The 26551-nt window shown below is 39.1% G+C and overlaps 1 protein-coding gene across 1 annotated transcript in view; it reads right to left on the reverse strand.

Annotated features, from left to right (window-relative positions):
- The window catches only part of GRXCR1 (glutaredoxin and cysteine rich domain containing 1), a 104427-nt gene that overhangs the window by 28794 nt on the left and 49082 nt on the right, over nt 1-26551 (reverse strand). Inside the window, exon 2 of the mRNA XM_004579131.3 lies at nt 11041-11283. Within this exon, the coding sequence (XP_004579188.2) occupies nt 11041-11283 (243 nt within the window). The remainder of the gene's footprint in view (nt 1-11040; nt 11284-26551) is intronic.

The raw sequence follows: 26551 nt of genomic DNA on the forward strand, positions 1-26551 counted from the left end.
AATGCATATTCCTCCTCCCAAATCGTAGAATTATTTTGTTAAAAAAATATCTCCCTATGGACACTCTGAAATCCTCTTACAGCAATGTATATAGTTTTGGAGGAAAAATTGAGGTATATTTTCGGATGTTTCTCCTCTGCAATTTGACTCAAGAAGTTCATCAGCAAAGACACCTAGCTTCATGTAAAAGAGCACAGCCCATGGCTGTTTCGCAATTTCAGATGTGGAAACTAAGGTAAGGGGTTCTTAAGTAACATTCTCTAGGTAAGGTCACTCAGTCAGAAAAATTACATCTATAGTGAGACGGAAGTTGAAAGAATGAAATTCTTACTAAGCACGAGAAAGTCTTTCCTGATATTATTCATTGATTTCCTTTCCACTTTAATAATATATCACATATTATCTGGGGAAAAAACATATTTTAGTGAATATTTTGGGTGGTAAAGACCACCCAAAAACTTACAGAGCTCCGGAATCCTCAGTAAGTCCAAGCAGCACAGTACAAAATGTTATTCCATGGAGAGATTTGGGAAAATGTAGCAAGATCTCTCCTACATAAGAAAAATGCACTTATAACTGAATATTTAATTCTATTTTGGATCCCAAATTTCAGATAATTTATTATAGCATGATTGATGTGTATTTTGAAGCATGTTTTTTGAATCTAGAAAGTGACTTTGGAAAGCTGTTTATTGTTAATCATCTCCTTTGAGTCAGTGTTCTCTGCTACCCAAAGAGAAACAGTAGACTCAGCCTGAGTGTCTCCAGGGAAGATGATCTTTTTGCTTTTCACTGCACCTTTTGCCTTAGAAATGACTGTGTTTTGGAGTCGTCCTGCTTCAATTCCTTCAGCCAGTGACAGAAGGGAATTGATTTATTTCTCATTTTGACTGGTAAAAATCTGAAAATGTAGGTCTTGCCCTTTTTACCCCAGAGACAACACACAGCAGACAGAGCAGAGACAGGAGTCCCAGCAGGCATTCCCCAGGCTTCTCACATCCTCTCTCTCTCTCTTTATGAACAGCTTTACATTGGTATAATTCACATATCATATAATTCATCTGCTTGAAGTGCACAATTCAATAGTTCTTGGTACAATCTCAGAATCGTGCAACCATCACCACCGTGGATTTTAGATTGCTATTTTATCTTCACAAAGCCAATAACATTAACATAGCTCCTTTTACTCTTCTTCATCCATATTTTCTTTTCCTTTTCACTAGTGATTACTTATCTCCTTTCTTTCTCCATGTGTTTGCCTATTCTGGACATTTTTTTTCCTTTACAATCTCTCTTGAACCACTGAAGGAAAAAACGAAAGACGGAAGGTCAAGCACAGACAGTTGCAAGTCCCAGAACACAGTGCATTTCAGGAAATGTGGAGAACCCAAGTGAGAAGAGCTGCAAAGACCGGTTACAATCACCTGTTGATTAAACTAAACATCAGGAAAAGCTGTTAGAATTTTATTTTTAGCCACTGATACTGGGTAGAGATCCAAACTGATCTGGAATTTCTCCAGTGAGTCGCTAGGATTCTTTTGCCTTCCATTTCATCACCAGTCCTAGATACTTCCCAAAGCTGAACTGGATTATGACTTGTTAGACAGAATCCAAAATGTTGTAAGTCAATTGTAGCAAAGAATTATGTCATGAAGCATAGCATTAGAAACTAACTGAAACCTTATTCATTTTGCAAAGTACAGTTCAATTGCTGCTTCCTTCTTAGCACTCTCCTTCCTTGCTCTAATTCAAGTACGCTTCACTCTCCGCCTCCTAAATAACTTCTTACCATTAATCCAGCACACAGTACATCTAACACAGTCTAGGGTAATGTGTATCCAGACTGAAAGTCTCTCAACACACACACCCTTAAAAATTAAGTCTACATGGAAAGAATTGTGTGTTTAAAATATCCATCTCCCCAAAATGTTGTCGTATTTTTACATAAACAGAGAATGCCTGATGTCTGCCCAATGGATGTTTGGTTAGTTCCTTCTTGGCTTTTTGGGGTTACTAATTTTACGATAGCCCAAAAGCTAAACAAAGAGTGATATTGAGACTTGCCCCATCTCATCGTAAATCATCATGCCTCCCCTGAGATTAGCAGTATGGCCCAATTTATAGAAAAAAAACTCTAAGAAATTAAGGCACTTGTTTTAGTGCTTTCCCAAAATGCTTAACTGAATCTTTTTATATATTATAAACTTTCAAGATTTATGTGGAACACAATAAAATGGGTGGAGTAGGCAGCATCATTTGCATTCAAAGGATAACCTCAAATCCCACTCACGTCATTCATCAGGTGATTTCAAAGGAAATACCCAGGGAACACTGAGCACATCACTTGGATTAATCTGAAAACCACATATTCTAATGCAGCCTCCTCCATGCTTCAAATAGGCAATGAAAGAGAGAGAGAGGTGGAGGGGGAGGTGCGGAGAGAGAGCTGTTGCAAGTACAAATAAATGGAGAACACAGGCTGGGCTCTGGGGTCCACAAAAGGAGTCCTCATGGATTTCTTGCAAGCTCAAGAGGCTCACAGTGAGGCCCTCTTTGCAGCTCAGGGCTTGCTGCTGGGAAGGTGGTTTGCTCCATTCTATTCGTTATACTCACTCTTTGAATCAAATCCAGAGAATAAACACCATCAGGACCAAACATATGGTCAGGTCTTTAGCTTAATTTTTGTTTTTGGAGAAACAAGTATCTTGGGCTGAGCTTAACCAAACAGGAGTCTAAGGAGTGATTACAAACAAAACCAAACCACAACACAATGTATCATAAAGCTACCTGGGCATAAGTAAACCTACAACTTGGCTCAGAGGCTATTTGCTTTGTCAAATCCCTGGGAGAGATGCTTGCTCAGTTGTAATCATAGGTAACATTATGGTAACAAACTAGATGTTTATGGAAATTAGGTCCTAGGAATGAGAAACACAGAAAATATATGCATGGTCTTTTGATTGCTTTTCCATTTAAAATCAGATGAACAGCATACATGCTTGATTCAGAATTAGATCCAAACATATTTACTATATTTGAAGAGTCAATTTAAAATGGTTTCTCCTAATTCCTTTTCCCCCAGATTTAAGTTTTTTCTTATATTCATATACTTAAAGCATTTAGCTGTAATTGAGCTCAAAAGAAAGGCATGTCAAAAATGCTTACTATTTTCATAAATTTTCTTACATGGTTAATACATTTTCTTACACTCTGAGAGCCCTCTGGTGGTTGAAAGGACACTAGGTCTCTATGACCCAAGGAACAGAAAGAGTTCATTACCAGCAAAAACTTTCCTCTAGCGAGATACTGACTTCACATTGAAGCAGAAATCATATTTAGTAAAAAATATCTATTTTCATTTTACTTATTTGGGCTTATAACTTACTTATGTTTATTTTCTATGACTCAGACAAAATAATTTTACCTGCTTACAAGATGTCTTTCAACCCAAATAAGAAAACATTGGCTATTTACAACTTCGTCTTTTATTCAGCTGGATTGAGGAGGACAAACTAAATTTACATATAAATTGAAATATAGTTACATTGACTCCTTGCAATTTTTGCTGGTAGCAGATCCTAGTTCCTCACTCGCAACCAACTTGAAAAATGGCTATGAAAATCATTATAATGGACTTATCAGACACTTTACAAATATCACAATATATACACTTGTAGCAGGCAAAACTAAGAGTAGTAAAATGACAATGGATTTGAATCCATGAAGTGATGAAGACAGCAAACCACTAATGAAACACTATGTGGCTGAAGCTATTTTCTGTACCTGTGATTTAGGAATAGTTAATGCCCGCAAGCCTCAAACGTTCTTTTTCTTCATTTGACTGTAAGTTTTGCAGCAAAAAAGGAATTGTAAATAGATAGGATCTGAAGTATTTAATGTGAAATTTTCACATAGTTGAAATAATTGTAGTGCGGGACAGGCATTTGGTGTGGTGGCTAAAGCATCCCTTGGGATACTCACATTTTTCATTCCAAGTCCCTGGGATCAAGTCCCAGTTCCATTCACCATTCCAAGCTCCTGTTAATGTAGATCCTGGGAGGAAGTAGGTGCTAACCCAAGTAGTTGGAGTCCTGTCTCCCATGTGGAGGTCCTAGATGGATCACTAACTCAGGGTTTCAGCCTAAGCTTTTACAATAATTTAATAATATTTACTGTATACATGTAATATCTTTCTCTTTCCTGTATCTCTCAAATATTATTTTTAATTTGAAAAAGGACTATAGCAGTCAAAATATGACATAAAGAAACTATATTGAGAAGATGTGAGGATAAGACTTGAGTGACAAATCTGTGGGACTGATGATGACATGTTCAATGAATCAAGGCTATCACAGCACGATGCTGAGACTGCTATAGCATTGCTGAAGGAACAAACTAACAGTGGAAATCCGAGGGTGATTCCATACTCTTAATTAGTTCCACGCTGCTGTGATTTGAAAATCAAGATGCACCCCAAATATCATGTGTACATAAATTGCTATAAAAAGTAATTCAATGACTTTAGTCAATCACAGTAAGCAATCATCTATGCAACTGGCTCATAGTTGGGAAACACCATAATGCTGTTAAAGTAGGAAGAAAGTGTTGCCGCTGCAGGCCTCTAGAGCCAGAAACAGGGCGGCTCACAGGGCAGAGAGCAGACCATCTGCATCCTGTAGATGTGAGGGTTCCTCACAGTGATACAGGAGACACACTTCAGAGTGCATGGCAAGTATCATCACAGAGAGAAATTCTCCTTAATAACCCACACATCAGCTCACGAAAACTGAATGACATTTGGCCTACATTACTGCTTGCTACTCACAATACCACTACCACCCAGAAGCCGAAAGGCTATATGCTACGTTGCCTCCAGGGATAAGATTACATGACTAACAGGGTCTGAGTATGGACTCAAAATCCCACTGTATACCTTTTATCCTCTCCTGACTTATTGACCTAGCACATTCTAATTCTCATTATACTCTCCATGTCTTTCAATCCTAAAGCCCTTTCAGGTAAGCTCTATTAAGCTCTAGCTTTATATTAACAAAGGTCTGTGGGGTACATGCCATGCAGTAAATATTGTGAGTTTTATACTTCACATCATTTAATTTGCAAAGTATCTAACATCATATGAATTCTATTCTCCTCTAACAGCAATTAAACTACTTCTTCAATAACTGTATTATTCAATTCTTCAATGACTGGTTAGTGAGAAAAAGAGCACCCTTGCACCCAAAGCTGTCTGTCTCCACTTTAGTTGAAGATTAAACAGTCTGTTGTTATATAAGACTCCAAGGGTAGATCTGAATGCTCTGAGTACCCTCCTCCCACCTAGACTGCTGATGAAATGCTAATGATCAAGAAAATAAGCAAAAAAGAATAAAGATAACTTCCAAGGAAAAAGGAAGAGAAGATAAAAATCTAAAGCTTCTAATTCCATAATTACATGCTGAAAAATCAAAACTAGCTGTGACAGGACTTACGATGAAGTGGGTCACATTACTAGATGAAATTCTCCAAGACAATCAAGTGGAATTCACTTCACTAGGATGCCTCTCCAAAGCACTCCTCTACTGGCAGTCAGTTTCCTAGGGATCATCTCTCAGAGAACTCTGTACCTATGTATGATGAAACAGCCTATAGCTTTTATCAGATCTTCAAAGAAATACATGACCCTAAAACTTCAAAGCCATTTCTTGTATGTATGTATGTAATAAACATTTTTAAGATATTTAATTGCAACAAATTATTTAACTTTGATTATTTATGTAAGCTCCAGCCATCTCAGTCTCCTTAACCCTCCAGTCCAGCTCCTCTACTCATGGAGCCTACCAGCCTCTGCCTGGGTTCACCCTTCAGGCACAGAAGCAGTTCTGAAAAGTTTTCATGACAATCAGCATAGACACCCATAAAACTCACCTTATCTTTTCCTTGCCTCTCAGAGTTCATAATGCATTGTTGTCTATATCATGAAAACACTTTTTCTAAAATTGCTGTTAATCTAAGTGAAATACAATTGGTCTGCTTTTCAAGCTAACAGCCAGGATGGCTAGAAATTATAGAACCAATGTAATACAGGATAAAGAATGTCACAGAGAATTCAGAGATGAGCAGAATGCTTAGCTTGGATATTCAGCAGGGTACTGATTCATCCATGTGAGAAAACTACTCAAGGCCAATTAAATAACTTCTTGAAAAGAAGAAAAATTGAGGACAACGTCTGTCCCTGTTTGCTCCAACAAGACCAGAAGCCTTCATAATTCTTGATACCATTCTGGAAAGCAACTGGCAACTTGGGATAAAGAAGAGAGTTGCTTCCAGACAGCATAAAGGACCTTTAAGAGGATATGAAATTCCATATTTTGAATCTGTTGACATGTTCATGACTGTCAAAACTCACTGAGCTGTATACTTTAAAAGACTATAATATCTCAATAAAGTTGTTGAAGAAAAATAATCAAAACTGTATATCCCACAGATATTGCAATTGTTCTCGATCAATAATCAATCTGACTGACTCTACTGTGGAGATTTCCTATGTTACACAAAATGCCTTTCTATAGTAGAAATGCTAGACAACTTTTGAGATTTTCTTGAGGAGCAGAATTAAGCCTACAGAGGGTGAAGGACAAAGGATCCTGCCTGCTGGAATGAGTCATGGTCAGCAGTGAGTTCTGGAATTAGATGCTTTGTGATTAAGGTAGACGGTCCCCTGGAGGCCCATTTCTGCTGGCCAGTTTTGGAAGCAGTCATTAGAAATGTACGTGGAGTCTGTACATCTTTCCACAAGTTAACTGGGCTCAATAGTAACAGAGCAACACTGTACAAAAAAGTAGATATTGGATCATCAGCCAGTTACACCTCTGTATGGGTTGCTTTATGAGTGCATTAATATCTGTAGTCTTTTTGTTAGGTTCCTTCTACATTTTATAGCTCTAATCCAGTGTCATTTGTAGATTTTCACTGTAGAATTTCATGAATGATCCAGAAAAATCAGCATTTTAGCCTATTTCCTATTATAATTTCTAATACAATCAATGTCCAAATTATTGAACAACAATATTTTTCCATAAACACTTTGAAATCAACACAGTTGAGAACCAAGCTGAATTTAATTTCCCCCCTAATGGAGTATCTCATTGTAATATAGATTTGTCTTTCAGAGTACCTTATTTCCTTTGGCTTTCTCATTGCTTTTCCCCTCAGACTTTACTTTGGTTGGAGAAGGGCATTATCAGGGAAAGGAGTGTAGTCTTCTTGGCAATTCTACTTTCTTGCCTGTTGAACTCTATTTCACTAAATAAAGACAACCGAATTGCTCTGGCACCACCCTGCCCTATCTTCCTGTCATCCGCAGTCTGTCTCCATCTGCCTCTCTTTCTGTCTTCATCTACCACACTGTCTAGCAGTTCTTATTTCCTTAATTGTCTTGTCTCCCTCTTTAAAGGAAGCTACATCCTGCAGATTATTTGCACATCTTGATATTTTCCTCACCCATCCAAATTTAAATCTATTGCTTTCATGAAAACTATTTAAAATACCACAGATGTTAAGGAAATTACCAACATCAGCTTCTTTCCTGTCTTACAAATGATGTTTCACCATGTGCCAAAACCCAGCAGAGGGCATCCTTCCATTTCAGATGCATGAATAGTTCATGAAAAAGGCTCCACATTTCCCACAATATATTCCCTTTATAACTTTGCATTAGAATTTAAATAAAAGCTATTATAATGGGAGAGGAATTTGTTGCATAAATTATTTTGGAGTGTCTGCCACTTTCAATTATAGATTCTGAAGTAACTCTCCTTTTGTAAGAAAAGAAGAAGGAGGAATTTTTTTTTTCTGGACTCTTTCCAAGTTTGCAGCAAGGTAGCACCTGTGTCATGCTTCCTTCTCTAAACTATCATTTGTGCCAACAAAGCCACACAGCAAAAGCAATTGAGAAAGCAGCATGCTCCCCACCTCATTTACCTGTTGTGCTCTCTCTTTCTGTCCCTCCAACTGGAAGTCAAACAACAGCCCCAGCATCATAGCTTGTTACATTGTCTCAGGTGCAAGAAAAAGATGCACAGTGTAGCTTACAGGAGGGGAAAGGAATGATCAGGAGCAGTGGTCATGTGGTGCTAACCTTAGACCTCAGAGAGCAGGCAGCAGTCCAAGCATTTTAATTATACAGTTTTGCAGAAATTGGTAGCACACAGTGAGAAATAAATTATACTGTTAGAATTCACCCTCAAGTAAAAAGTGTATGTTTGTGGACTTTACAAGTTATACGACTGAGTTTATCAGATACTTTTGTGAGGGAAGAATGTCTTAGGGAGGGAAGGATGGAATAAGAGAAAGCAATATAGAATGCTTCTTATATCCACTCTACACGTGATTAGTTGAGCACATGCTTTGTTCCAAGTCCTGCAAAGAATACATCAGCAAGAGGTCTCTTTCTTCAAGGTGATATGTCAAAAAGCAACAGTCAGGGGTGACAGCACAGATGCCTCTTGCCATGGCCAGTTGTATCACTTGGAACAAAGGAATGAACTTTTCTGTTTTGAAAAGCAAAGATAATAACTGTTAGGATGAGAAGTTATCGCTATGCTCCTAAATCTGTATTGTGAAATACATGAATTTTTTTTTTACCTTATATAAATAACAGTTTTTTTAAGTACTACTACTTATTAAAAAACACTTTGTTCCAGCACAGGAACTCAGTGCTTATATGCATCATATATAACATGCTCACAATTAGTCCATGAACTGTTATAGTCTCATTTTTATTTTTCAAAGAAGGAGATCAAGTGATGGAGTCACATGATAAGTATTAGAATAGGGATTTGAAACAAGGCCATCTGGCTCCAGTGCTGGCCTCAACCTGTCTGTGCTCAACCAGAACAGATTGCTGGGGCCTGCTGCTGTGGCATAATGAGTAAAGCTGCCACCCACAGTGCTGGCATCCCATCTGAGTCGCAGTTTTAATTCCACCTACTCCACTACTTCTGATCCAGCTCCATGCTAAGACATACAGAATAGTAGTGGGAGACAGCCCAAATGCTCGGCCTCTAAGCCCAGAAGGAAGACCCAGGAGAAGCTTCTGGTTCCTGTCCTCAGCCCAGGCCAGCTCTGATTGTTTTGCCATTTGGGGGTGGTAAACCAGCTGAAGGAAGCTCTCTCTCTCCATTGTTTCCATTGCTCTCTGTGTGTTAACTCTGCCTTTCAAATAAGTTAAATGCATTTTTTTAATAAAAGGAATGGATTTCTTTTCTCAAGGAAAAAAAAGATTTATTTTCATTGGAAAAGCAGGTTTACAGAGAGAAGGCAAGACAAAAAAATTTGCATTCCCTGGCTTACTTTCAAAATCGCCACAATAGCCTGAGCAGAGCTGAACTGAAGCCAGGAGCCAGGAGCTTCTTTCAGGTCTCCCACATGGATGCAGGATTCTAAACACTTGATTCATCTTCCACCACTTTCCTAGGCCATAAGCAGAGAGCTTGACGGGAAGTGGAACAGCTGAGACACAAACCAATGCCGATATGGCATGTCAGCACTTGGAATTGGAGGATTAGCCAGTTGAGCCACTGTACCAACCCCTTAAAGAGTGGATTTCTATGGGTATCTTGAGTGTTGGATGAGCTTTCAGGAATAAAGCTGAGCATGTACCCCAGTTACTATAACAATTATTGATGTTATTTCTATTAATTTGCCATTGTGGTAGTTTTCTGAGAATTAAGAGTATATAAATGTATCTTTTGAAAAAAAGACAAGAGAAAGAGAGCAAGTCCATCCACTAATTCACTCCCTAACTGCCTGCAATGGCTTGTGGCCTGAGATACAACTACTCAAGCCAGCACCAATGCCTCCAGGGATCAGTGCAAGCAGAGAGTTGGATTCAGGAAGTGGGGCTGGTGGTCAAACCCAGGTCCTTTCATATGAGACACAGCTGCTGAATGTCTGTCCCAAGGATATATGTTAAAATGTATTACAAGAATAGGTTCAATATTTGTAATTTTTGTTATTTCAGAATGTAGTAGTGTATGCCCAACTCTGATAAAACATCGAACTGCTTAACAACACAGTGAATCATGGCTTCTCTGCATTTATCTTGATGTGAGATGACAGCCTGCCTCTAACTATGGCTTGTAGACCGGATGTCATAGCACAGATGTACCAAAAGAAAACATGAAAATCTTTTCTATAAATTTTTCTAATTTCCCCAGGAAGCTGAAGGTTAAGTCCAAAGCTAAACAAAACCAAGCTTCAAGTATCTATCTGCTGTTTGACAGGCTCTTTGCTTTGTGCTAAATGCTCCAGTGCGCAGCTCAGAACTCAACAGGTTGGGGTGTCCCTTAATTCCCACCTTTCACTCTTTCCAAGTACACTTCCAGTGCCTTCTCCTTGCATTTTTTTCTTTAAGCTGCTCATAAATCAATGGGGGTTAATTACATCAACAGTATTAATCAAAGAGAGGTGAAGCAGTTATGCTTTGCTGCTGTTCTGAGATTTCTCTCTGCTTACTGTGGCTTGAATTTATGTCTCACACTGCTGCATAATCAAAATCAAGAATAATTTTCAACAGCAGATAGATAAACATGCGGCTCCAGGCCCCATGTCTTATTGATTTCATTTCAAGGCTGTCATCTTAGGTTCATTAGGTAAGAAACAGAGTGTTTGACAATGGGCTATAAGGGAATTCACAAATGTGTGTCTTACAAATATTCTATTTTACCTCCTTGTACTAAACAAGTAGCTTTTATCCTACATGTCAAGCTTTACTATGCAAAACTAAACTAAAATTGAATATGTTTAAGAGGTATTCCTATTCAAAAAGGCAGTTTCATGTTGATTTGCTCCATTGTACTGCATGAATGAACCCTCTAATAGGGTGCTGCTTGAGAGAGAGATCAATGCTTCAATAGTTTAGATTTGGCCTCCAAAAAAATAGCAAGTATGGTGCAAATTACCTAACAGGCTTATAGATTTCTACCATCACTACTTGGGTTCCATGGAGGAGGAGGAGGTCATTTTTAGCAGAATACTCACCCCCAGGTAATGACCGTCAATGAACACAACGGGGAGAGAAGGAGCTTCAGAAACTCGGCGGCATCGTTCATCTAACTCTTTTCCATATTCACCATTCAGAGCAATGTTTTTCTCTTCAAATTTTACCCGATGGTTTTGGAAGATCTTTCTAACCAATTCACATCTTTCAAAGGTTGTCCTCACCACACGCAGGCAAGTAGTATAAATCACTACACGATCAAATTCTAGGTCAGTCGAAGGTTGCTGAAGAGGAAACATTGCAGTGTAAATATATTTGCTGTTATCATTATACTCATTATCTTAGGGCAAATAATACATCTTACTAATTATCATACATAAAAAGCACAAGATAAAAGTTGAATGAGCATCTCACTTATCAGTTCTAAGACATGTCTTTTTTTTAGTTAGAACATCAGTGATTGGGATAAGCATAATAATAAAATTGAAATGACTTCTTTTCATTTCATACTAGCATTTCATGTAATGTTTGACCTTTAAAGTGATGATGTCTCAAAGGGAAACTATGAGGCTAAATACTGAATATTGAAATATCTTCTTAGATTTTGTAGACATTGTTCAATTACTGTATCTGCCTCTTAATCACAAAGTAATGTATGCCATAGAATAGCAAGGGAAGCATTTAGCCAGATAAAAAATCTACTGGTAAGTTTAGCAAATTTTAGAGCCATAATTCCCCAGGAATATCAACCCTTTAGCACTTAAGTTTTCTGATATTTGTGTGGCACATTATATGTGCATGTGCTCAACTGAATCACAGAACTCCAGCACAAACTGAGAAGCTTCTAGCACAGGGAATGAAAGGTGGAATGTCCCAGAAGTCAACATCCACGTGAGTATAGAAAGGACACAGGAAATCAGACATTGGGGCAAAGGCCTGCAATATTCCAAATCAAGGCAAACAGAGTCTGATGCAAGAAATTTTTTTCCATGTTTCCTACCAAATCCAAAAATCAATGCCTCATTTCGTGGAGAACTCTGCCAAGCACTTCAATAACACACAAAGGGGCCATGCCAGTCAGGGACAAAACACAATTATATCATGAGATGATGGGTTTTCAAGGAATTACAGCAGTTAAACACACAACCACATAATTTGCATGCCCACCATGACATCAAAACATTGATTGTAAACAATTCAAGGCCGATAAATGTTAAAACCAGCCAGCAGAGCTGAATGCTGAGATGCAGGGCAGACCATCTTGGACTGGGCCATAGGGCCATAGCACCCTCTGGTACATGCAAGACCCAGGCCTGATAGGAGAATTTTGGGACTTCTGTGCTGGGCTAGTGCTTCTGCTGATGAGTGTGAGAACTGCACTGGGGGTGGACCAGGCTGAGCTAGGATGTCATACCTGCTGGTGAGCACCAGCGCTAGAATGGGTGAGGGCCACCTGGTCTACGCCTCAGCACCCACTGGCAAGTGCCAAGCCTGGGGGAGTTATGCCAGGCTGTGCCCTCTGGTAAACAAAAGATCTGGGACTGGGAGTAGGCCTGATATGGAAATTATGGGCACTCCCCTGCTATATTGGAACTCCCACTGGTGATCATGACACCGTCAAAAGAGGAGTGGATAGAGAATACTACTCAACCATTAAAAAGAATGAAATCCTATTTGCAACCAAATGGCCCCAACTAGAGACCATTATACTCAATGAAATAAGTCAGTCCCAAAGGACAAATACTGTGTTTTCTCTGATATAAGACAACCTTCATGCAAATACAAGATCAATAGCCTTTTCAGTACTGTTTTCACTACATCTCACAGATTTTGATACTTTTGTCTTTTTTTTCATTCATTCAAAAATAGTTAGTTTTTACTATTAATTTCCTGACTCATAAGTCACACAATAACACTGCTTGCTTCAGGAAGGTCTTTGATTTTCTTTTCAAGTTCTTCAGTGATACATTGGTCAATCAGTAGCATGTTATTTAACTTCATGTTGTGAATGTTCTGTTTTTCTCTGTGTTCTTGATTTTGTTTCCTGGCTTTTCATTTAAGGGGGTGTATAGTAACTGTCACTATAACATACAGATATGAAAGATACAATGCAGTGTGTATCTCTCCTTCCAAATCAAACACAGACTCCCATGAAACTGTTGCATGTATTTTGACAATAGGATGCTGGGCTCTCTGCCATTGTCCATGCCTACAATGTTGGGATACACTTAGATAGCAGAATGATGGATTTTTGATTGATTCCAAAGGACGATACTATTGTAATGACATGGGGGAAATCAGTGGGGGAAGCAGGGTTTGGGGATGGGGGAAGGAAGATCCCAGGGCTTATAAAATTGTATCATGGAATAATAAAATAAATTAATCTTTTTAAAAAAGAAAAAAGTAGCATCTCAGAGAGGAACACAGTACAGAGCTTGCAGGCATGTATCTCTGCTATTGTCAGACATGATTATTTTATGAAACAGACCTAAATCTTGGTTCTTAAAAAGTTTCAGATTTCTAAATGGCAACACTATGTTTTCAAAGATTGGACCAATGGGTCTGACGGCTGAATGTAGCATACACCTGCCAATAGGAAGAAGCTGGGCTTAGATACTAGATATAACTGGGCTCTGCTATGGCCAAATGTGGTGCCTCTGGACAGCTAATGAGCTGTTAGTTTTCTCTTCCATAAAAAGTGATAATAATAACCACATTACAGGTGTGCTGAGACTAAGCAAGAGACAATACGAAAACAATTGGTGTAGGGCTGACAACATAGCAACATTTTAATATAACAGAGAAAAATACTATACTTCTACTACAGATATCACACTTTCTTTCCCACTTATCTGAAAATAGACGCTTAAGTTGCATCCCTATCTTGGGTATTGTGAATTACACTTTTTGCGCATGTGGATGTAGACATGTTTAAAAAGTGGTGATTTCATTTCCTTTCACCGAGATGAGGGATTGCTACATCATATAGCTGTTCTATTTTGTTTTAATTTCTTAAGAACCCACATAATGCTTTCTAGAATGGCTGTACCAATCTACAATACCAGAAACTATGCTTATTCCTTCTTTTATTCACACCCTGGCTGACACTTGTTATTTTTTATATTTTTTAATAGTAGTAATTTCGACATGTAGATTATATCCCACTATGGTTTGGGTATGCCATTCCCTAGTGATTTATGTGCCTTGTATACCTGTGGGAGAGATATATATATATGTATATTTATACACACATTATATATATATAAATATATATACACACACATATATATCTTCTTTGAACAAATGTCTATTCAAATCCTTTGCGCATTTTTACACTGGGTTATGTGTGAATTTTTTGTCATTGACTTAGGAGAATTTTATGTGTATTTTGGTCATTAACCCCTAATGTAATGTGTGGTTCACCGATATTTATTTTCCCAATACATTGGCTGCTTCTACATTTTGTATCTTGGTTCCTTTTCTTTGTAGAAGCTTTTCAGTTTGGTCTAATCCATCCGCTCATTTTCCCTTTTGCAGGTTGACCTTTCAGTGAGTTATCCAAAAATCCCTTGCCAAGGTCAATAAAAATGAACTTCCTCTTGTTTTCTTCCCTAGAAGTTTTACAGTTCTCAGTCCTCTAATTAGGATCTAATCCATTATGATTTGTTATCTAGGGCATTAGCTAAAGATCAAATTTCATTCTTTTATGTGTAGATATTTAGTTTTTCCCAACACCATTTTATGAACAGACTATCATTTCCTAAGGGCTCTTCTTGGTGTCCTTGCAAAAAACTCAACAAGCTACATGTGCTGGTATTTATTACGTCATTGCCTTTTAGCCTTTATTTATTCCACTAGCCCGTGTGTGTGTGTGTGTGTGTGTGTGTGTGTGTTTATTAGTACATTACTGTTGTGATCAGTGCTGCTTTCTGATACAATTTGAAATAATACAGTGTCAAATCATAAAACTGAACTTGCTTTTGTTTTTCAAAGATTGTTTTGGCTACTCAGTTATATTGTGGTTCCATTTGAATTTTAGAATGCTTTATTTTTTCTGTGAAAAGTATTATTGACATTTTGATAGAGATTTCATTGACTCTAAATACATCTTTTAGTAATAAGAATCTTTTAAAAATGATGATTGTTCCCACCCATAAACATGACATATCTTCTTACTTGAGTCTTTATTTCATCAATGTTTTATACATGCCTCTGTGTGTATATTTCATATATATAACTGGAAAAGAAAATTTACAGAGAGAAAGATCTTCCATTCTCTGGTTCACTCCCAAAATGGTTACAACAACCAGAGCTCTGCTGACCTAAATGCAGGAACCAGGAGCTTGCTCCAGGTTTCACACAGGTACAGCGGCCCAAAGCTTTGGGCTATCCTCTATTGCTTTCCCAGGCCACAAGCAGGGAGCTAGATGGGAAGTGGAGCTGCCAGAACATGAACCAGCCCCAATATGGGATCCTAGTACCTGCAAGGTGAGGATTTAGTCACTGAGCCGTTTTTCAAGTCCTTATCTAAAGACATTTATGCCTAATAATTTTGAGGGGGTTTAGATGTTATAACAAATGGAATTCTTTCCAGATTTCTTTTTCTGATCCATCACTAAAGAAATGCAACCAATTTTTGTATGTTGATTTTACATTCTACCACTTTGCTGAATCCATTTATTAGTTCTGTTTTTATTGGCATGTTTAGAGGTTTCTACATTCATGATTATATCATTCACAACTAGAAAGAATTTTATTTCTTCCTTTACAAGTATGGTACTTTTAATTTCCTATCCTTGTATCATTCTCTGGAGAGGACTTACAATACTGTGTTAATTTGAAAAATGGTAATAATGGACAGCTTATACTCAGCTGTGGGCTTTCAATGCTTGGTCTTTATTATACTGAACAAATTTCCTTTTGTATCGTATCTTTCAAAAGTGTCCTTTCTTTTAGATTTATTTATTTTTGGATTTATTTTATTTATTTATTTAGATTTATTTATTTTATTAGAAAGTCAGATTTACAGAGAGAAGAGACAAAGAAAGATTTTTCATCTGCCGATTCACTCCCAAATGGGTTAATAGCCAGAGCTGAGTGTATCTAAATCCAGGAGCCAGGAGTTCTTCTGGGTCTCCCACACTGGTGCAGGGTCCCAAGGATTTTGGCCATGCTTCACTGCTTTCCCAGGCCACAGGCCACAAACAGGGAGCAAGATGGGAAGTAGAGCAGCCAGAACACAAACAGGAGGAGTCCATATGGGATCTGGGCAGTTGCAAGATAGGGATTTAGCAGTTAGGCTCCTGTGCCAGTTCTGTGTGGAGAGTTTTACATGACAGGGTGTTATACTGGATGTATATTACATATTCAAGAACTCACTGTAATCACATAGACAGCTTGAAAGATAAACAGGGTTTATGCTCTTTCAAAATAACTGATAGTCATTCAATCATTGGTGTATTTGCTCAATACAACACTTCGCGATAGGAATATAATAATGTGTAAACAATACAATCTCTATCAACATGGAGTTCATAGTGTGAACTAATAAAAAATAAGCATTTGCATAAATACCAAATTACAGTATTGTGAAGGAAATGCACTTATAATTAGGAGAGCATTTTGTAGGAGAAAGCTCTCTTCTTGCCTTAGAAGTAAGAATATTCTGCAACTAACGGTTGAATGTGAAAAGATAAGCAGCAGTTAACCAAGAAATTAAGTAGGTGAAGAAAGAGGGCAGAAGTATTACATAGAAATATTACATACAAAGACCTTGAACTGGGAAGATGGCATATGTGAATGTCTTTGAAGGTCATTTCCTGAGACACAAAGAGGGAACTAAATTATTCTGGACAGATACACAGGGTTGATATCATGCTGTATTTTATAGCCACTTCAAAGATCTATGGCCTTTAACCTAAGAGCAGTGGGAAATCCCACAAGGCTTTTACGGAAGGATGAGAGGAGCTGCACTGAATCAGTTTTGCACTTCAAAAAGATGAGTGGGGAAGGGCCAGTTCACATAGCTGAACACGATGTATACTGTATAAGCCTAGGGAATGCCATTAGCAGCACAGTCTAAATATATGGATCCCGCAGGGCTGTGCATATTGTGAGCAATAATAGTTAGACTCAGCCAGCTCCCCTGGTCTGAGGACTGGGATTTCATTGAGGGCAAATCTAAGTGAGAAATATTAGAGTAAGCTTTTCAGTAAAATGTTCTTCCGAAAAAGATCTGAGTGCATCAAATTTTGCTATGGTTTGGAAGTAGGTCTTCCTAAAGGTAGTGGTAGGTAATGTGTTTTCCAGCTTTATACTCTTAATTTTTAAAATATACTGCCATTGGCAAAAATATTCTACATTTGTTTCTCTCAACAGATTTGTCAAGGCATCTGGCCAGGAATCTAAAAATGGCCTCTCAAAGGCTTGCTGTCCCTCGTTTTCCTTCCAGAGGGTTACCATGGGGATAAAGTAATGGAGGATGGAGTATCTCGGACTGGCCAGCGAAACCACTGTGATCTTCAGTCCGTTAGTTCTGTGTGGTAGCCTCCATAGTGACAGGAGCCATTTACCATTCTGGGCATGAAAAGGTCAATCTTAAGAATGCCTGGAAATACCACCATGACCTGCAGCAAATGCAGATGTGTTGGAAAGGGATGAGAATCACAGTAAATGAGACTAAGGTTTCAGCAAAGAGCCACTGCGTGTCCTCCAGCAGGCCTTGCACTAGCCTCTACGAAACAGTAAGCCACCTCCACCTGGGAGTCTGAACAACCACTGGAACTGTTCCTGGAATGAATGAGGACCAACAAGTAGCCTCTTCAGAGAGTCAGCTTGGAGCAGGTGCAGCGGCTCGGCAGGAACAAAGCCGGTGAGTTACTGTGACTCCCGTTTGAGGCCGTGCTTGTCCAGCGTCCCCAAATGGTGTCCTGGTCTTCCCAAGTATATTCCTCCATCATTAGGATCCTAAGGGACTCCAAGAACTCCAGGAATTCCAGTTTCATGCAAAAATGTTAAAGAAAGAAATAAAAGGGAACAATCACAGATGTCTATGGGAGAAATATTGGAGCCTAACATGTTTATGTGCATCTGCTTGCCCCAATAGTTTCCACAGTGTTTCTGTTCTATTTATAGATATAGAAGCCAGGCTCTGAGATCAGGGCCATCAACAGGGGGACACGGCTGAAATTCAGCAAAGCTAGAACACCAGTCCCCTTTCAAAGTAGCCAAGCTGAGCCTTGGAGCCACAGTGTTGTCTTGCTACCTTCTCCCCAGGATCAAGTTGTTGCTCAGTCACAAGTGACTATAAACCAAATTCAGAGTTGCTGAGATAATGGTCAGACTGAGATAATGGTCAGAAACTTGTCTCTTTACCGAATCATACTCCCACATTCAACAGTAAGTTACTTCACACACTGGCTACTTCAAAACTAGTTTTTTTTTTTCAGTCTTAAAAAGGCAAAACAAACAAACAAGAAACTGTTGAGATGGACAAGGCTGATAGATGGCCTTACTTGTCCATAAAGACAGAGACAACGTGATTGCCCCAGGAGAGAAACTGGGATAAGACACAGATTTGTTGATGTCAGGCAACAGGCCAACCCAACTCTAGGAGCAGTAATTTTGAATTGTAGGCACAGGCCAGCAGAAGCAGGGCTGCGGGTCTTTGCAAAGCACAAGCTATTCATTTCATATATATTATTCTCCCTCTTCCGCTCCCTCTGCATACCACCCTGGAAAACCCCCATAGTTACAGGTGTATTATAAGACAGTTCCTAATATTACATTTGCTTGCCTCACTCTCAGCCCCTCCCCCTTAAATGCTCATTCTTGCACTTAAGATGATTTCAAAGCCTACTTTATTCATACCAGGTTCCTCCCTTAGCTTATTTTCCTGTATCTGTTTCCATGCTAACCAGGGCCTCTTTTTGATTTGAAGATAAATAGTGATTCTCTATGCCACAGGTTCTTTTCCATGCCTAGAGCACTAGACACTTTTTGTGTTTCATGGTGAAACTGCACAATTATGAGGGGTATTTCTCCATTTCCTCTGCAAGACCCAATTATCAAAAAGAATGATAATGTTGTTTATTAAATGATTGCTGCATTTTTATATGCAGTGATAGAGACTACTGTGGGTGGTCGCCCCTGGGTCTCTGCCTGCTACCTGGTGGGCATGGCTTACAGTCTATCTGCAGAAGACCTGATACACAGCTTCCAGCCACACGTGCAGAACGTGACCTCTGACATGACTGGAGGGTCAAGGAGAATAAAAGTGCCTTCTAGCCAATTACAGTGTCTTTGTTGGGCGGGGAGGTGGGTACTGTCGGAAGACACCCTCCTGCCCTCCCCTTATTTAACTTTTATAAACTTGGAATCTGTACTGAATAAATGGGCATCCCTCACCAGTCTGTCTGGTGGTTCTGTGGCCCAAGAATACTTTTGCCTTATCCTCGGTGGCCCCGGGCCTGCTGGTCAGGAACCATCCAAGACTACATGCACACTTTTAATGAATACTAATAAATATTACTATCTAAATTTTAAACATGAGGAAGGTAAAACTTGGATACATACTTCAGGTGCTCAAGTCACTTGGTGGAGGGTGGGGCGACTGAGTAGCCTAGCAGCATAATTTGAATAGGGCCTACCTAAGACAGAGCACTTCTCCCAGGAAGATGGTACCTAGCTCTCTTAGAAACAATGAAGGGTCACATTGTTCTAGAACTGGGTGTTGAGTCTTACTATGCAAGAAGCTGTTGCGAGGACAATCCTAGAAATCCTTCTGTTGCTCACCCCTCCATTGCGTTCTTACCTGATTAAATGTCACTCACTTCTCTCCAAAGACCTTCCTGTGTCCACCGTTAGGAAACAGTCTCTCGGTCCTCTCACCCAAGTCTTCGTTTTGGTGTGTCTGGTTTTGCTGGACATTATGTTATGTTTGTTGGTTTACTGTCTATCCCTATCAATAAAGTATAACTAACACACTGAAGCAAAGGCTTAGTTTAGATCACTAAACTAAGAACTGCAAATCTAACTTAGCACACAGATAATCAATTAATATTGTCAGACCTAGTCTGTTAGTGACTGAATTGTCAGACCAGTTAATGACCTCTTTAAGTTTCCATTTTTAACTATAAAACAGGGATACTCATACCTATTTCATGGGAGTTAAATGATTTAATTAAGAAAAATAAGTGCTTTAATGAATGGAAACACCATAACATTCACTGATACATAATCAACATTCAGTGAATGGTATGTTTTTGTATATCCTTATTATTATAATTTGCTATTTATACATGGTACCAACATGAGTATTATTAAAGGGAAAATGTCTAAACCCTTACATTTTCTCACTCATAAACCTGAATGGCAAAACATAATCTCATCATCATCAGAAAGGAAATTTCTTACAAATTTCCATTTGTATTTGCTTGGTAAATAACACAAATTCTGAGAGTAAAAATAATTGTCAAGCCCACATAGGAGATGTCAAATATCCTTCCTATTCCAAGCTTCATTTCTGATGCCTTGGAGAAGGATTAGGCTCTGATTTTAAAATTGTTCTGGAAGCCACCTTCCTACCAAATAATGGTGACTCCTACCACATAGGAATGATTAGGCTTTAATAGAAGCTGCCACAGACCTAATTCATTGATGTATTAGATTCCATTCAGCTCTGTAAATAAAGCTGATATTGAGGGGAATGTAACAGAGACAATATTCTGAAGCATCCTGAAGTGATGGGTTTGCAACAGTGAAAATCAGGCAGTGAATCAGGAAATTCTTGCAAATGGAGATATTTTAAAAGTATGCCTTTCCATTTTGTCCTGTGAAATATTGAGGTTGCAAAACGAGAACAAAAGGGGCTAAAACTGAGAATGGCATCAGAATTATAAGTAGTTAGAGAGCACTGCATTTGCCTTTTTTGTAATGCCCTTCATCTTCCCACTTGACAAAAACCATAGTGTTCCTTCTTAAAGGGAAAGGTGCCCTCTCTCTTCCATTCTCCCAAACGTATATATAGCATGAAAAATATCAAAGAATAAAAGATTACAACTGCCCTTGATTTTCTACAAGGAACATGACTGAATTATCATCTAACTGAAATCAATCCCTTTGGGTGGATCTGGATATGATAAAAAAAAAATCTACTCTGTGGGTTGCTTGGTGCTTTCTTAAACTCCAGTGTGATAGAAGGAAGCAATCTGATTCCCTGTGGAATTCCCAGAATAGACTCAGTACTGAAAGTAACAAAACCATGAAAAGTCAGAAGTCGAGAAAATTGGATGCAGCCTCAGGCAAACTCCTCAGACTGCGGATAACTCTCATCCTGACTGGCTGTGCCACTGATCATGGTCTCCAGGTGCCTTAAACACACTCTTTCCCAGATTCTGACAGAGCTCTCAGGATAATTAACTCATGGAGAGCATTCAGAGGAAGCTTGGAAGCAGGAGCAGGACACCGATATGTTTTTCATAAGTAGTGAGCATTTTATAAGAGAGGTACTGGGATTTTCTTAACTATAACAAACGGAAAAACTGAGCACAAAATTATGTGAGAGATCTAAAGTCTGACAGTCTACAAATGATGAAATGTTGGTGCTGGTACTTGTATTTCTAACTACATCATAGAATTCAAATCATCAAATGACTTTTTTTAGTCAGGGATGGACTGTCTCATTTGGAAAACACAAGATATACACACTGATCCAGAATTAATGTATCCTAATGTCTTATAAATATAGAAAAATTCTAGAGAAACAATGTATTAATTTCCTACATCTGTTAAAACAAATAAACACAATATAAAAATGTGTATTCTTAGGGCCTGGTGCAATGGCCCAGTGGCTCAATCCTTGCCTTGTGTCTGCCAGGATCCCATGTGGGTACCGGTTCCTGTCTTGGCTGCTCCACTTCCCATCCAACCCCCTGCTGGTGGCCTGGGAAAGCATTTGAAAACTTTGGGACCTTGCACCTGTGAGGGAGACCTAGAGCAGGCTCCTGGTTCCCAGCTTCCGATTGGCTTAGCTCTGGCCATTGTGGCCACTTGGGGCGTGAACTAGCAGATGAGAGATCTTTGTCTCTGTACATCTCCTTCTCTTTGCAAATCTGACTTTCCAAGTAAAATAGATCTTTTTAAAATTTTTATATTCTTAGAATTCAGAAAGTCAGAAGTCCCATAAAGGTTTCAGAGGGCAGAAATCAAAATCTCAATAAGGCCAGATGCCCCTTAAAGTCCCAGAAAAGACTCCATTACCTGCGTGCCCACCTTCTAGACATTGCCCATATTCCTTGGATGAAGAAAGCCTCCTCATCCACTTTCCAACCTCACTGTTCTAATCTCTGCTTCCATTGTCACAACTCCTCTCTGACCTGTCTGCCTCCCTTTCACAATGAATCTTCTGGCTACACTGGGCCCATCCAATAATCTGGAACAACTTTCCTATCTCAAGATCCTAAATTTAATTTCATCTACAAAATCATTATTAATTCAAGGTAGGAAACCATGAGTTCTGAGGAACTGAAGGCTTTTTGTTGTTGTTTCCTGTCTCATTTAATTTAATTTTTTTTAAATTTTGTTGATTTGAAAGGCACAGAAATCAGGACAGTGAAAAAGGAACATGCAGTGATCTCACATTCACTGGTTTACTCTGCAAATGCCTGAAACAGACAAGCAAGAGTAAAGCCAAAGCCAGCATCATGAACTCAGTCTAGATCTCCTTTCTTGTGTGGCAGGGAGTCAGTGACTTGGGCCATCATCTGCTGCCTCTCAGGGTGTGTACTAACAGGAAGCTGAAATATGGAACAGAGTCAGGAGTCAGAGCTGGATTCTGATAGAGGATACGGTTGTCTCAAATAACATCTTTTTTTCCCTTAACAATTTTTTATTAATTATTTTGCATTATGTGACAGTTTCATAGGCTCTGGGAATCCCCCCACCCCTCCCCACGCCCCTCCCCCCTGGTGGATTCCTCCACCTTGATGCAGTATTACAGTTCAAATTCAATCAAGATTCTTTCCTTGCAAACGTATACCAAGCATAGAGTCCAGCTACTTATTGTACAGATGGATTGAACAGTTTCTTGGGGAGACCATTTCTGGTCTGAAGTTAGAGCTGGTAGAATATCATCCCAGTCAATTAAGAGTCCCAATATAACATCAACAGCAATTTGCAACATTATGGAATTGACATGGTTTTGAGTAACCAGTATGTTAAAAAAAAAAAAAAAAAGCAAGTTCTTAACCACAACCTATGATTTGCTCATTGACATTTCAACTTTAGTTTATATACAGGACCGGCTGCTATATACCTTAAAATGACTATAAGGTACCATTCAGCTGTCTCGTGTCTATTTCATTTTAGTATTTAGCCATTTGTTGTGTTGAAGTATAATTTTGCTGATCTTGGCAGATTTTAGGATAATCTAGACTGGCTTGTAACTCTAACAAGACATTTGTCGACAATTAAGGTGCAGAACATTTTTGGGGGGGGGGTGTGCAGGAAAATCCAAATAACATCTTAACTCCACAGCCAAAATCTGTCCCAAGACTGCCACCTTGGGACGCTTGGGCAGAATAGGGAGAGAGGTGGTTAGTACTCAGCACCCTACCATGGAACAATAAATTTTAAGGGCTGATTATACACAGTAATAAAAAGACTTCAAGTCACATAGTCTTAAGATGGAAAGGAAACTTGGGTGTCATTCAGGACAACTTGAACTGTTTCATGGAGACTTACATATTGCACTAAATCTTCTTCAACGTGCCTACCTCACCATCTCCACATTTCTCCTCCTGGACTGGAACAGCCTCTTCACTGATCTCATGACCTCCACAACAAAACCTTCCTAAGCTATTCTCCTGGATTACTACAGAACTTTAATTTTAAATGAAAAGTCTAAATATGTGGATCTTCAATAGAAAATGGCAATAAAGATTGCCGCTTTGCATAGATTAATGAAAGTCAAAATAATTTTCCAGAAAGTCATCTCTGAGGTAGCTCCTGTCATGTTCTCTACCCTTATTTTTTGTGCTGTCACATTTTTGTAGTCATTACTTAATATTTACTACATGCCAATTCCATGAAAAAGTCCCCAGATACACCAAATTGCAGTTCTCGAAAATATGTCATGCCCTTTAGTGCCTCTAACATTCTCTTATGTACTCCCTGTGCCTCATATACCCTCTGCGCATCACTCACTTAACCACTTCCTCAGGGAGATTCTCTCAGCCATCCATTCAAATGGAGTATGTGCTGCCCATCTTCTATGCCCGTGTACTCATTTGACACTAATAGGAACCTTCTGTGACCAAACATCACCAAAGCAAGAGGTAGGATATTTGAACAGTGATTAGTTCACAGAGACAAAGTCTCCTGGGTGGGATTTGTGCCCTTATAAAAGAGGACAGGAGGAGTTGGTGTGCCCTTTCTGTCATACGACAAGGCAGCATAAAAGAACCATCTATACAACTCTTCTCTAAGCATGAAGGCTGCTTTCACCATGAGCCTAGACTTTCTAGCCACAGAACTGTGAGAAATCAATTACTGTTGACAGCATTTCAATAGAGGAGCTTGCACAGACTAAGACAGACACGAGGTACATGTTTATCAAATGAAGAACAAACCAAAATTTGAATCCAAATTTGCCTGATCCTAAAGTTTATATATGTTCCATTGTAGCATTAAAGCACAATATGGCACAATGTAGGTGATAATAAAAAAAGGAGCAATTTTCAACAGGTTTTAATACAATAATACCTCACAAACGTACCATCAAAGTGATGATTACTTAAGGGAGCACTGGCAGTAGATCTTTCTTTCTCTTTCTCACAAAATGTCTGCACAATTTTGCTCTTTGCAAAATGCCTGAAGATAAACACAGCCAGTGCTGTGGCCTTCCTATTCAGTGAATGAGGAGCACTACAAACATGATAATTGTGTAGGGCTTGCCCTTGATGCAATCAAAACCACACTGTTAGGTCGAAAGCCACAGGTGGAATATTGTACAGCAGCCAAGTGCTTATCCTGAACAACACAGTGCATTCTCCCAGACCTCAAAAAGGATTCTCCCTCAGCTTTGGTTTATCACTTCTAATAACACAGGGAGAAGAACGGGGCCAAAAGACGTATTTATAATTAAAATGAAACGATCGTGTGTTGTTATGTGAGTTAATGTGTTTAAACACACTGCAGAATAAAGACAGTGTAGTGCTGCTCACACACACATTTGTGAGTGAGAATAAGGTGGATAAAACACACTAACCCCTCTCCAAGAGAATGAAGAACCTTTACTCTCCAACAAACTGTGGTTAATGCTTATACAGATCCTCACAGTGCCTCTGGAAACGCAAGCTTGCTGTCCTCTCTCATCATCACCCGCCTGGCAGCACCTGCCAAAATGGTACTAAAAAGTATAAAATCATAAGAACTCGCTGTAGAGGTCTATTCACCATCCAAATCTACTTGCCACAGCTGCTTCTTCAATCAGACCTAGGAGGGAAAAAACATCTTTTCCTTTAGTTCCAAAGCTGTGAGAGATTAAGCAATTCAAAAAGCTCGATAAAACATTCTCAACTCCCTCAAAGGTGGAGAAAGCAGCAAGATGCAGAAATAACTATGAGAATGGATCTTGTCACTACCGTCCTCTGATTCCTCTTCCTCTTCTCCATGACCATGATTTACTTTCATGAGTCCACAGATGAATTCCTTTTTATGGTTTGTTGTTCCCATCTCTGCTATGAACAACTGTTTTTACAATTTTTGACCCACTATGACAACATTCTGGACTGGGTAGCTTATGACAACAGAAATTTATTTCTTACAATGCTGAGGAATTCCAAGATCAAGGCACTGGCAGGTTCTGTGTCCAGGAAGGGCCCACTCTTCACAGATGGCAGGCTCTTGCTGTGTCCTCACAGGTGGGAGCCATCTCAGGCTTCTTTCAAAAACACACTGGTCTCGTTCATAAGGACAGAGTGAAGGTGACATATTCACCCTCCAAAGACTCCCAGTGCTCAATGCCATTATCTTCTAAGTTAGTTTGCAACCACTCCATTTTGAAGGGACACACATTTAGACCCAACCGCGACAGACACAGTACTCACGACTCTAGCAGATTCAGTGAGTTTTTGTTTTTGTTTTTAAGTTTTTGTTTTCCAGAAACAACGTTTCTTAGTGGGCAAAGAGGATGCTGCTTTCACATACCTGCCATCCATGCCTCCCTTTGCCCTCACATGTCACCTGGGCTTGACTAGAATTAGTAAAGACAACACAAATGCTTGGCTGCTCTCCCTCTTCTTGGCTTTTGGCATCCATGGTACTAAAAATTCTAATGTGGAAGTAGGTAGTTCCAAGTTGTGAATCATATCTCTGACACTCTGTAGTAAGATGGGCTATAACCAATTTATTCACAACTGCATAAAATAGGTAAAACTTTCCTATACATCCATGTTACCCAACCTTTAGAAGGATCAGATAAAATGGATGGCAATCAGGGCCTGGCGTGGTAGCCTAGTGGCTAAAGTCCTTGCCTTGCACACGCCAGGATCC

This window comes from Ochotona princeps, chromosome 11, assembly GCF_030435755.1.
Source record: "Ochotona princeps isolate mOchPri1 chromosome 11, mOchPri1.hap1, whole genome shotgun sequence".
Classification (NCBI taxonomy): domain Eukaryota; kingdom Metazoa; phylum Chordata; class Mammalia; order Lagomorpha; family Ochotonidae; genus Ochotona; species Ochotona princeps.